At 30.0% G+C, this 14,110-nt stretch overlaps 1 protein-coding gene across 1 annotated transcript in view; it reads right to left on the minus strand.

The window, feature by feature from the left end:
• The window catches only part of ACOX2 (acyl-CoA oxidase 2), a 1,215,466-nt gene that overhangs the window by 940,745 nt on the left and 260,611 nt on the right, over nucleotides 1-14,110 (minus strand). The window contains exon 4 of the mRNA XM_044078809.1: nucleotides 13,369-13,476. Coding sequence (XP_043934744.1) covers nucleotides 13,369-13,476 — 108 coding nt within the window. The remainder of the gene's footprint in view (nucleotides 1-13,368; nucleotides 13,477-14,110) is intronic.

A 14,110-nucleotide genomic window follows, 5' to 3' on the forward strand; every position in this document is an offset into this window, starting at 1 on the left:
TAACTCATAGTACCATTGAAAAACAATTTAAAACAAGAAATTAAAAAACCCCCCCCTTTTAAGGCAGAGTTTTTAAAAATTAATAAAACCCCCCTTTATTTCCCATGAAAAACAGCCCAAATTAAATAAATTGTAATGAACCCCAAAAAAATTTTAATTTTATTATTTGTAAAAAGCAACAAAAAATTAAATTTAAATTTTGGGATTATTTGGAAATCAAGTTTTAAAAAAATAATTCCCCTGTACCTTGAAAAACAAAATTTTAAAAAAATTAAAATACCCTTAAAACAAAGCTATGCAGGTTTTAAAAAACCTAACTTAAAAACCCTTGTTTAACCAAGAACGAAAAACCACTTGATATTTTCATAACCAAAAAATTACTTTAATTGATTTTTTGTAAAAAGCAAAAAACAAAAAAACTTTATCATGTATTATTGGAAAGGCCCCGTTTTAAAAAAACCATTCATGTACCATTGAAAGCAAAATTTTAAAAAAATAACTCCCCACTTATAGCAGAAATTTTAACAAGGGTAAAATAAATACCCCTTGGTATGAGTTTTAAAACCCTAAAATCCACTTGTATTGCCATGAAAAAACAAATTCTTAAATGATTATTTTAAAAGGAAAAAAAATTACTTAAATCCATTATTAGTTATTTCCCAAAATAAAATTTAAACCCATTCATGTAACCCCATTGGCAAAACTAATTTTTAAAAGGGAAATCACTTTTCCCCTTGGTAAGCAGGTTTTAAAAATTAATGAAAAACCCCCCCTGCTATGATTTAAAACCTTTAAAATTTCCCCTTGTATTGAACCACAAAAAATTAAATTTAAAAATTTTTATTTGTAAATGCAAAAAACAAAAAAACTTTAAATGTGGTTTATTTGGAAAAATCAAGTTTAAAAAAAAACCCTTTATGTACCCCCATTGGGAAAAAAATTTAAAACAAGAAAAATTTCCCCACTTATAAGCAGAATTAACAAGTTAAAATAAATACCCCTGGTTATTTTAAAACCCTAAAATCCACTTGTATTGCCATGAAAAAACAAATTACTTTAAAGTATTTTTTGTAAATGCAAAACAAACTACTTATAAATTGTAGTTATTTTTAAAGTCCCGTTTTTAAAAAAACAATTCATGTAACCCCATTGGCAAAACTAATTAAAAGAAATAATTACCCCACTTATAAGCAGAATTAACAAGTTAACTAAAATACCCCTTTTATGATTTTAAAAACCTTAACTTATAATATTGCTATGCAACCAAAAAATTAAATTTATGATTTTTTATAAAACCCAAAAAAATTTCTTAATATTGTAGTTATTTGGAAAAAAACCCGTTTTTAAAAAATAATTTACTGTACCCCTTGTATAAGACAGAAACTAATAACAATGAGGTAAACTACCCCCTTATCACTGGCTATGCAGGTTTTAACAAGCCTTAACTGAAAATACCACTTGTATATGACCTACTGAAAAACAGTCAACTTCCAGCTAGATATTGCTCAATGCAACACAAACAAATTACTTTAAATGTGTATTATTTGATAAAAGTGCAGGTAAAAATCTACTTAACTCCATCATGTAGGTCTCAGTTGGCCAAAGCTCACAGTTTAAACAGAACACAATTCACTGTACCACTTGTATAAGACAGAAACCGAATAACAATGAAGTAAACTACCCCAACTTATCACTGGCTATGCAGGTTTTTTAACAAGCCTTAACTGAAAATACCGCTTGTATATGACCTACTGAAAAAACAGTCAACTTCCAGCTAGATATTGCTCAATGCAACACAAACAAATTACTTTAAATTGTGTATTATTTGATAAAAGTGCAGATAACAATCTACTTAACTCCACTCATGTAGGTCTCAGTTGGCCAAAGCTCACAGTTTAAACAGAACACAATTCACTGTACCACTTGTATAAGACAGAAACTGAATAACAATGAGGTAAACTACCCTCAATTATCACTGGCTATGCAGGTTTTTTAACAAGCCTTAACTGAAAATACCACAAAGACCTACTGAAAAAACAGTCAACTTCCAGCTAGATATTGCTCAATGCAACACAAACAAATTACTTTAAATTGTGTATTATTTGATAAAAGTGCAGATAACAATCTACTTAACTCCACTCATGTAGGTCTCAGTTGGCCAAAGCTCACAGTTTAAACAGAACACAATTCACTGTACCACTTGAATAAGACAGAAACCGAATAACAATGAGGTAAACTACCCCCACTTATCACTGGCTATGCAGGATTTTTAACAAGCCTTAACTGAAAATACCACTTGTATATGACCTACTGAAAAAACAGTCAACTTCCAGCTAGATATTGCTCAATGCAACACAAACAAATTACTTTAAATTGTGTATTATTTGATAAAAGTGCAGGTAAAAATCTACTTAACTCCACTCATGTAGGTCTCAGTTGGCTAAAGCTCACAGTTTAAACAGAACACTATTCACTGTACCACTTGTATAAGACAGAAACCGAATAACAATGAGGTAAACTACCCCAACTTATCACTGGCTATGCAGGTTTTTTAACAAGCCTTAACTGAAAATACCTTACTCAGTATATGACCTACTAAGAAACAGTCAACTTCCCCAGCTAGATATTGTTCAATGCAACACAAAACAAATTCACTTTAAATCGTATTATTTGATAAAGTGCAGGTAAAAAATCTACTTAACTCCACCTCATGTAGGTCCTCTAGTTGGCCAAAGTCTCACAGTTTTCCAAACAGAACACAATCTACTGTACCACTTGTATAAGACAGAAAGTCCGAATAATAAATGAGGTAAATCTACCCCTAATTTATCACTGGCTATGCAGGTTTTTAAATAAGCCTTAATCTTGGAAAATACACAATACCCACTTGTATATGAGCCTAACTGAAAAAACAGTCAACTTTCAGCTAGATATTGCCTTAATGCAAACACAAACAAATTACTTTAAATTGTGTATTTATTTTGATAAAAGTGCAGGTAAAAATCTACTTAACTCCACTCATGTAGGTCTCCTAGTTGGCCAAAGCTCAGCAGCTTCTAAACAGAACACAATCTCACCGTCAAAAATTCACTTGTATATAAGACAAGAAACCTAATAATAAATGAGGTAAACTACCCCTAATTTTATCACTGGGATATGCAGGATTTTTAACAAGCCTTAACTGAAAATACCACTTGTATATGACCTACAATAGGAAAAACAGTCAACTTCCCAGCTAGAGGCTGCCTAACAACACAAACAAATTACTTTAAATTGTGTATTATTTGATAAAAGTGCAGGTAAAAATCTATTAACTCCATTCATGTAGGTCTCAGTTGGCCAAAGCTCGCAGTTTAAACAGAACACAATTCACTGTACCACTTGTATAAGACAGAAACCGAATAACAAGGAAAAATACCCATTATTTATTTTTAAAATTAATAAAATACCCTTAATACCTACAAAAAATTCCAGCTGAATTGCTCAATAACAAAACAAATTATTTAAATTTTTATAAAAAAAGTAAAAAAATTTAACTCCCCATTAGGTTTAAAATTCTAAAAACCCTTTAAAAGACCTATTAAATGTAAACAAAAAAAATGAAAAAAAAACCCAAATCTTTGAAAATTTTTTTAAAAAACCCCAACCCCCTTTTAGGCCATTGGAAAAAATCAACTTCAAAATTTCAATGAACACAAAAAATTTCAAATTTTATTATTTATAAATCAAAAAACACCAATCCTTGAGGTTTTGAAACCAAGTTTAAACGAAAATCACTGTACCTTAAAAAAAACTAAAAACAATAGAAAACACCCCAATTATTATGAGTTTTAAAACTTAACTAAAATCCACTTGTTATTAAACTAAAACCCAAAACCCCAATTTTAAAACAAAAAAAACTTTAAATGGAATTTGATAAAATGGTAACACATTATCACAGGGTCTATCCAAACACATTTAAACAGAATTCCAAATTAACTTAAGAAACAAAAAACAATAGTAAATTTCCTTTTTAATGGTATATTTTAACACCTTAAAGAAATACTAAACCACTAAAAGTCAATTCCAGCTAAATTTTTAAAAACAAACAAAATTTTTTAAAATAATTTAAAAGTGAGGTAAAACCCACTTAATCCTCATAGCCTATTAAACCCCATTTAAAAAAAAGTCAATGTAAAACAAAAAATTAATGAGAAATACCCCCTTATATTGGGGGTTTTTAAAATTTAAATAAAATCCATTGTTTACAAAACAGTTCACTTCCCCAGTATTTCCCAAAAAAAACAATTTTAAAACGATTTATAAAATGCAGGTAAAACTACTAACTCCACCCGTAGGTCTATGGCAAACAATTTAAAAGAATCAACATCCATTTAAAAAAATTTATAAAAGAAAACCCCCTTAACTGTTAATTTTTAAAGGCCCAATGAAAACCACTTTACCTATGAAAAAACGTCACTGTTAACAAATGACAACAAAAAATATTTAAAATTTTTTATAGGTAAAATTACTTAACCATCAGTTTACCCAAATTTACATAAAAACCATAAACACAATTAAAAAATGGTAAATAAAACATCCACTTATATGGTATTGTTTAAAATTAAATGAAAATAACCCATATGACATTGAAAACCAATTAACAGAATTTCAATGCAACAAAAAAACTTAAATTTTATATTTGTAAACAATTTAAAAATTTCCCCTATTAGCTAAAACTCACAGTTTAAAAAACCAAACAGTACCATTTATAAGAAACAATAAAATGAGAAAATCACTTATCTTATCAGGTTTTAACAATTAACTGAAAACACTTGTAGACCTACTAAAAAAATCAATTACAGAATTCCCAAAGCAACAAACAAACTTTAAAAAGGTATATTTTATAAAAGCAAAGGGAAAACACTTTATCTTTAAATTCCAAACTCCAGTTTAAAACCTAATAACCAAATTATAAAAGAAATAATAAAAAGGTAAACTACCCACTTTTTGAGCAGTTTTAAAACTAATTAAACAAAGATTATTCCTAAACCAACTTTACAGAAATTCAATGAACACAACAAAACTTAAATGGTATATTTGTAAAACTAATTATTAACCCCTATGACTAAAACTCACAGTTTAAAAAAAACAACCACAATTGTTAAAGAAAATGAATAACAATGAGGTAAAACAATTAATCCCGCAAGGGTTTTAACACTTAACTAAATATTAGACCATTAAAAAACTTTAAATATTTCAATGAAAACAAAACTTATAAAGGATTTTAAAACATAAATCATTAATTCCACATAAAATTCCAGCTACTTTAAAAGAACAAATCAAACCCTTTATTGAAAAAAAACAATAGGTAAATCCCCCTTATCAGTGCAGTTTTAAAAGCCTTAATAAAAAACCTTTAACCCAAAAAACAACCCCAAATTGTAAGCAACACAAAACAATGTTTTAAATTATTATCATTAACCCTTATGATTCATTTAAAATATTTAAACAAACCATTACTTTTTAATAAAAAAATAAACTATACTATTAATGGTATTTTAAACCAACTTAAACCATTAAACCCTTAAAAAAACAATTCCCTAGTATTTCAAAAACAAAAATTTTAATTAATTTTTTTAAAATGCTAAATCTATTAACCATTTAACTCTGGCAAAGCTCACATTTAAAAAACAAATTACTGTATTGTATAAAAATAATAACAATATAAACTCCCATTAATTATTGGTTTTTTTAAAAATTAAAAAATACCCCTTGTACCACTGAAAACAGTCAACTTACAATATTCCCAACAAACAAAAATTACTTTAAATCGTATTATTTTAAAAGCTAAAAACATCCACTTGCCAGTTGGTAACATTTAAACCAACAAATTTCAATGACATTCTATAAAAGAATGAAAAAAATGAGAAAACTCCATATCATGGCTAATTTTTAAAAACCTTTAAAAGAAAATTTATTACCACTGAAAAACAGTAATTAGTAAAATCAACAAAAATTCTTTTTTTAAAATTTAAAAACAATTTAAACCCACTTAACCAAATTCCATTGGAATCAAAAACAAAACAAATTCCTTTAAAATTTTAAAAGGAAATAAAAAATTAAATCACCTATTAGGTTCAGGGTTTTAAACCCCAATTAAAAAACAATTAATTTACTACTGAAAAACAGAATCCCGAATCCAATAACACAACAAATTTAATGTTTATTTATAAAAGCCTAACAATACTTAATCCACTCTGAGGGCTTCCCCAAATAATTTTAAAAAACAATTACTTAAAAGAAAAAAATAAATAAAACTACCCCCATTCCGGTCAGGTTTTAAACAAGTTAAAAATACACTTTATGAAATACTGAAAAACAATAATTAAACTAAATTTCAATGGCCAATTTTTAAAAGTTTTTTTAAAAACAGTAAAACCCACTTAACCCAAATTAGTTTTGTCCAAGCCAAAAAAACAACATATTATTAATTTTTATAAAAGGATAAAACAATTAAAACCCCCTTAACCCCGTGGGTTTTTCAATTTAAAAAAAAATCCACTTTATAAACGAAAAAATAAAATTAGGTAAATTCTCAATTTCACCAAACATTTTAAAAAAGTTAATTGAAAAATCATTAAAACCCACTTAAAACATCAATTTCCCCCAGTTTGGGCCAAATTTAAAAAAAAAAATTTTGTAATTTTTTTTTAAAAAAGAAAAATATAATCAAGTAAATCCCCTTTCCAAAACTTTTTTAAAAAATAAATTAAATTTCCCCTTTTAAACCAAAAAAAACAGTAAACCACTAAATTCTTAAACAAGGAAAAAAAATTTTAAAAAAATTTTTAATTGATTAACTAAAAACATTAACTTTCCCCTAGTTTGCCAAAGCCACAAAAAAATAAATTTTTATTTATAAAACAGGAAAAAACAATACTCATTCTGTTGGCCAAAATATTTAAACAAGCCAATTGAAATTTCCCTTGTATAAGACCCAAAGAAAACAATAATAAAATCCCCAAACACCAAACAAATTTTTAAAAGTTTTTTTGAAATACGGTAATATACTTAACCCCTCATTAGGCTATTGGCCAAATCAAAAAAAAAACTTAAATTTGTAATTTTATAAAATAACAATAACAATTATTAAAATCCCTCTTACCCGGCCAAAGCCAATTTAAACCAAAAAATTCCCTTTAATAAAGAAAAAAACAATTAGAAATTCCCCACAACACCAAAATTTTTTAAAAGTTAATAAAAAAAAAACCCCTAAAAACTCCAAATTCCCGCTGGAAACCCAATTTAAACAAAAAAATTCTTTAAAATTTTAATTTAAAAAATGAATAAAAATTAAACCCACTTTCCATTAGGATTTAAAAAGTTAAACAAAAACCCTTGTAAAGACCACTGAAAAAAAGGGGGAAAATTCCAAATATTCCCAAAAAACAATTAATTTTAAAAAAATTTAAAAAGCCCTTTAAAAAATTTAAATTCCATAGTATTCTCATGCAAACCCCAATTAAAAAACTTTTTTTTGAAAATGATAAAAACTAAAACCCCCTAGGGAAACTCCCTTTCAAAGCTTCCGGGTTTTTTTTCAAACCTTAAAAAACCCTTGATAAAGAAAAAAGTAAAATTCCCCAATATCCCACAAAAACCTTTTAAAAAAAATTTTTGTAAAAGGCATAAAAAACTAATCCACTAGTAGCTTAGAAACCAATTAAACAAAACAATTATTTACCTTTATAAGAAAAACTGAATAAAAAGGTAACTCCCTCCATCCGTTGCAAATTTTAACAACTTTAAAAAATCCATTTAATTGAAAAAAAAGTAACTTCCAATAGTAACCAAAAATTTTAAAATTTTTTAATTAATATAAAATCCATTAAATCCACTAACATAGTCTAGTTGAATTTTAAAACAAAAAATTACTGTAATTTATAAAAAAAACGAAAACATAAATCATTTTATATAGTTTTAACCAACTTAAAAAAACCATTAATGACCACTAAAAACCAAAATTTAAATCTCAACAAAAAAAATTTAAATTGTTATTAATTTAATAAAAACCCGGTAAAAACTATTAACCCTCATTCTTAGTTGGCCAATAAAAAAACAGAAAATTTTACCTTTATAAAAATCGGAAAAATCAAATAACCCCCTTTCGGTTCAGTTTTAAAACTAAAAAATACATTATTGCCATAAAACAGTACTAATACTAATGAAAAACAAATTATTTAAATGGATTAATTTTTAAAACCCCGGTAAAATCTATTAACCATCAATCTCATTGGAAATTTCCCTTTAAAAAAAAACTTTAACTATTTTAAGAAGGAATAAAACAAGTAAACTACCCATTATCACTGCTTGGTTAAAAGAAAAAAATACCAATTTTTACCACAAAAAGGAACTTCAGATACCCAAAAAAAACAAAAATTTTTAAATTTTTTTTAAAAATGAATTAAAAACCAATTCTTAGTTTTATTAAACAAAAACAATTACTTAAAACTTTAAAACAGAACAAAAAAATAAACATCCCTTTCCCTGGGTTTTTAAAAAGCCTTAACTGAAATACCTTTAAAAACCCAAAAAGTAATTACAAAATTTCTCAATAACACAAAAATTTCTTTAAATTTAATTTAAAAATGCTAACAAATACTAACTCACTTTAGTATTGCCCAAAAAAATTAAAAAACAAAATTTTCCTTGTATAAGGCAGAAAAACATTAACAAATAAAATTTTAAATTCAAAGGCACAGGTTTTAAACAAGCCTTAACTGAACCACTTTAGGGCCAATAAAAAGCTTCCCAATATGCTTAATCAAAAAACATTAACTTAAATTTATTTTTATAAATAAAAAAATATCACTTTAGTATCTCATTAACAAGTAAATTAAAACAATTGTACAAAAAAAAAAATAAAATAGTAAACCCCATACAAAAAAATTTAAAAATAACAAATTTCCACTTGTATGGACCAATAAAAAAAGTCAACTTCCTATATTTCTAACAAAAACAATTTTTAAAGGATTATTTAATAAATCGAAAAATTAACTTAAACATTGGTAATTGCTAACTCACTTTTCCAAATTTATTCCATTGTAAAAGAAAAACAATAACCCGGGGAACTACACTTATCACTAAATTTTAAAAAATTAATTTCATTTTAAAACCTTAACTGAAAAACCCAAATTTAAATATTGCCAATGAAACAACAATTATTTAAATCATTTTTATAAAATGATAAAAACTACTTAAACCAATTGGCCCCTTAAACTCAGTTTAGAAAAATTCAGTATTAAAGAAAAATGAATATAGGAAAACCCAATTACCGACATTTTAACAACCTTAAATAAAATACACTTGAATAACCTAAATGAAAAACTCAAATTCCCCTAGATATTTCAATAAACAAAAAATATTTAAAAATATTTAAAAATGTAAAATCACTTAACCACTCATGAACATCCAAATACTTTAAAGAAATTCACGTAGATAAACAACAAAAAAGGAAACCCCATCATGAGGGTTTTTAAAAACCTTATGAAATACCGTTTTAAAAACAAGAAAACTCCCAAATTCCACTGATATGCCAAAACAAAAATATTTAAATAATTTATTAAAATGAAAAAACACTTACCATCAGGTTATTGCCAAATCCATTTAAAAAGCAAATTCAAATTTAAAAAAACCCGAATAACAATGAGGTAAACTACCTCCACTTATCACTGGCTATGCAGGTTTTTTAACAAGCCTTAACTGAAAATACCGCTTGTATATGACCTACTGAAAAAACAGTCAACTTCCAGCTAGATATTGCTCAATGCAACACAAACAAATTACTTTAAATTGTGTATTATTTGATAAAAGTGCAGATAACAATCTACTTAACTCCACTCATGTAGGTCTCAGTTGGCCAAAGCTCACAGTTTAAACAGAACACAATTCACTGTACCACTTGTATAAGACAGAAACTGAATAACAATGAGGTAAACTACCCTCAATTATCACTGGCTATGCAGGTTTTTTAACAAGCCTTAACTGAAAATACCACTTGTATATGACCTACTGAAAAAACATTCAACTTCCAGCTAGATATTGCTCCATGCAACACAAACAAATTACTTTAAATCATGTATTATTTGATAAAAGTGCAGGTTAAAATCTACTTAACTCCACTCATGTAGGTCTCAGTTGGCCAAAGCTCACAGTTTAAACAGAACACAATTCACTGTACCACTTGTATAAGACAGAAACCGAATAACAGTGAGGTAAACTACCCCCACTTATCACTGGCTATGCAGGTTTTTTAACAATCCTTAACTGAAAATACCACTTGTATATGACCTACTAAAAAAACAGTCAACTTCCAGCTAGATATTGCTCAATGCAACGCAAACAAATTACTTTAAATCGTGTATTATTTGATAAAAGTGCAGGTAAAAATCTACTTAACTCCACTCATGTAGGTCTCAGTTGGCCAAAGCTCACAGTTTAAACAGAATACAATTCACTGTACCACTTGTATAAGACAGAAACCGAATAACAATGAGGTAAACTACCCCCACTTATCACTGGCTATGCAGGTTTTTTAACAAGCCTTAACTGAAAATACCACTTGTATATGACCTACTGAAAAAACAGTCTACTTCCAGCTAGATATTGCACAATGCAACACAATCAAATTACTTTAAAATGTGTATTATTTGATAAAAGTGCAGGTAAAAATCTACTTAACTCCACTCATGTAGGTCTCAGTTGGCCAAAGCTCACAGTTTAAACAGAACACAATTCACTGTACCACTTGTATAAGACAGAAACCGAATAACAATGAGGTAAACTACCCCCACTTATCACTGGCTATGCAGGTTTTTTAACAAGCCTTAACTGAAAATACCACTTGTATATGACCTACTAAAAAAACAGTCAACTTCCAGCTAGATATTGCTCAATGCAACACAGACAAATTACTTTAAATCGTGTATTATTTGATAAAAGTGCAGGTAAAAATCTACTTAACTCCACTCATGTAGGTCTCAGTTGGCCAAAGCTCACAGTTTAAACAGAATACAATTCACTGTACCACTTGTATAAGACAGAAACCGAATAACAATGAGGTAAACTACCCCCACTTATCACTGGCTATGCAGGTTTTAAACAAGCCTTAACTGAAAATACCACTTGTATATGACCTACTGAAAAAACAGTCAACTTCCAGCTAGATATTGCTCAATGCAACACAATCAAATTACTTTAAAATGTGTATTATTTGATAAAAGTGCAGGTAAAAATCTACTTAACTCCACTCATGTAGGTCTCAGTTGGCCAAAGCTCACAGTTTAAACAGAACACAATTCACTGTACCACTTGTATAAGACAGAAACCGAATAACAATGAGGTAAACTACCCCCACTTATCACTGGCTATGCAGGTTTTTTAACAAGCCTTAACTGAAAATACCACTTGTATATGACCTACTGAAAAAACAGTCAACTTCCAGCTATATATTGCTCAATGCAATACAAATTACTTTAAATCGTGTATTATTTGATAAAAGTGCAGGTAAAAATCTACCTAACCCCACTCATGTAGGTCTCAGTTGGCCAACGCTCACAGTTTAAACAGAACACAACTCACTGTACCACTTTATAAGACAGAAACTGAATAACAATGAGGTAAACTACCCCCACTTATCACTGGCTATGCAGGTTTTTTAACAAGCCTTAACTGAAAATACCACTTGTATATGACCTATTTTACAAAGCCTTTCACTCTTGATCCTAAACGGTGAACAGATTTCTACGTGTAGTCGGTGGTGGAGTTTTTTATTTTTTATTATTTTTTATTTTTTGGTTACATTTACATTTAAATTTAAGTTTTAGTACAGTTTTTTTTCAAACATAGGTATAATCGTGACAAAGCAAAAGGCTCCAACGCATTGCTAGAGGTTAGGAATGGCACATATGAACAAGTAGCTGGTTAATAAAAAGGAACTAAATAAGAGGAATGAGATGCTTCCAACCAGGTCCGTCTTCACCTTGTAGGCCTACTAAGGCCACACGCCCAACTAGTCACTTCTCATTGGACATCTCTCAATCACGCCCCCTCCACAGGAGCATAAAAGCAGCACAGCAACAGCTCTCAGGTCATTCTGACCAGCGCTTGGGGAGCGCACAAATAGTCCTTTTTAGGACTCACATATAGCAAAAGAACAGAAGATCTGTTCAACAAGAAGGACAATGGAGATCGACACCACCGCGGAACACCAAAGGACACAACAGCAGCAACTCTTCCCAGAGCCCATTGTGTCCATACACAAAACAGCTCTTTTCAGAGCTCACGTGGATCTGCACCTTACACCAAACAGCTCTTCTCAGAGCTCACAGTACACCAAACAGCTCTTCTCAGAGCTCACAGAGATCTGCAAAAGCTCTGGTAAGAGCAACCAGAGACACATTGAAGAATAAAACAAAAAAGTTCTTATTAGAGCTACCACCAACACCTGAACGGGCATTCAAAACACAAATCGGCCCTTCTCAGAGCTCACAGAAATCTGTATCAGCTTCGGTAAGACCAGCCGGAGGCACAGACACAGCTTCGGTGAACCAAACAAAACAGTTCTTTTTAGAACTACTGCATCTGCCCGAAAGGGCATTCTAAACACAAAACAGCTCTTCTCAGAGCTCATAGAGATCTGTAACAGCTCTATATAGAGCTCCAGCTGCCCACAGGGCTAAAACAGCTCTTTTTAGAGCTAGCTCCACCACCGACTACATGTAGAAATCTGTTCACCGTTTAGGATCAAGAGTGAAAGGCTTTGCAAAATTGGTTATTCCTTCCCTCCGGGCAGGCATCACTCAGGATCGAAAACCCAAGAGGTCCACACCTATTTTTCTGGTTTTATTACACTTGTATATGACCTACTGAAAAAACAGTCAACTTCCAGCTAGATATTGCTCAATGCAACACAAACAAATTACTTTAAATCATGTATTATTTGATAAAAGTGCAGGTAAAAATCTACTTAACTCCACTCATGTAGGTCTCAGTTGGCCACAGCCTCTAATATACTGTTATCTCTTAATATATAGGCAAAATAAGGACTTATTACTATTCCATAAAGAGTGCAGGTTATTCAGGTCCTTACTTACTTGCTTATAAGGTAATTTGAGACACCTTTCACTACACAATATATCTCATTGGTACATGAGAGATTGGGTTAACTTAAAAAGTACATCAGGTGATGGATATCGGTGAAAACAAACAAAAGTATGTTAGCTAATAAAAAACTTCTGCAGTTTAACAAAAGTCTATGTTAGATAATAACAAACTTCTGTAGTTTAAAAAAGGTAGTTTTAAAGAAATACATAATTAAACACTTACTATCACCAGGCCACCACTTCATTGCAGATACAGTAGGCATATTAATCACAAACTCTTGAGTGCTGGCGTCATACACTGCTGTTGTTTCCAGTCCACGAAGGTACGTACCTAATGAGGAGAAGACAATTACTGTTTATCTCAGGAACAAAACAAAATTATATGCTCTACGTACAGAAAACAAAGATAACTAGAAACAAACTATGTGTAGTTAATACCATTTGAGAGGAAATCAACTTAAACTGAATGCCTATGAACATTAACAGCTCGAATATTTTGCCAGGCATTAGTCTTGTTGCCTATGTGTCAGCAACAACAAGAAATCCAGCTAGTCAGCCCAAAATCGTCAGTGTTGCCTGTGACCTGGAACTGACTAGTGGTCCAGGTGCCAGAAAGACAGCTAGGGAGGGAGGGAGGATGAACTAGGAAAGGATATGAGACCATCCTTACAGATCAATCCTCTAAGAGGCCATAGTCCAGTCCTGGGTGACTGTATCTGAGTAGCAAAAGCTGTCTGTTTCAATGAACCTGCTCCACAGCAAGCAGGCTGTGCTTACGTAGACACACTACATAAGTGTTCCCAAGTGAATTGGGATGGTAAAAGTTGTACTATGATGGCCTGCTACAGTCACTTCACTGAAAGAACCAGTGAGGATGCAGCACTGCAAAGGAAATGTGGTGAAGGCTAACCTTCAGTAGAAAGAGAATCACCACCACCAATGGATGATGTGAGTTGCAAGCCACT

Source organism: Protopterus annectens, chromosome 7.part1 (assembly GCF_019279795.1).
Source record: "Protopterus annectens isolate FY-2018-M chromosome 7.part1, PAN1.0, whole genome shotgun sequence".
Classification (NCBI taxonomy): domain Eukaryota; kingdom Metazoa; phylum Chordata; order Ceratodontiformes; family Protopteridae; genus Protopterus; species Protopterus annectens.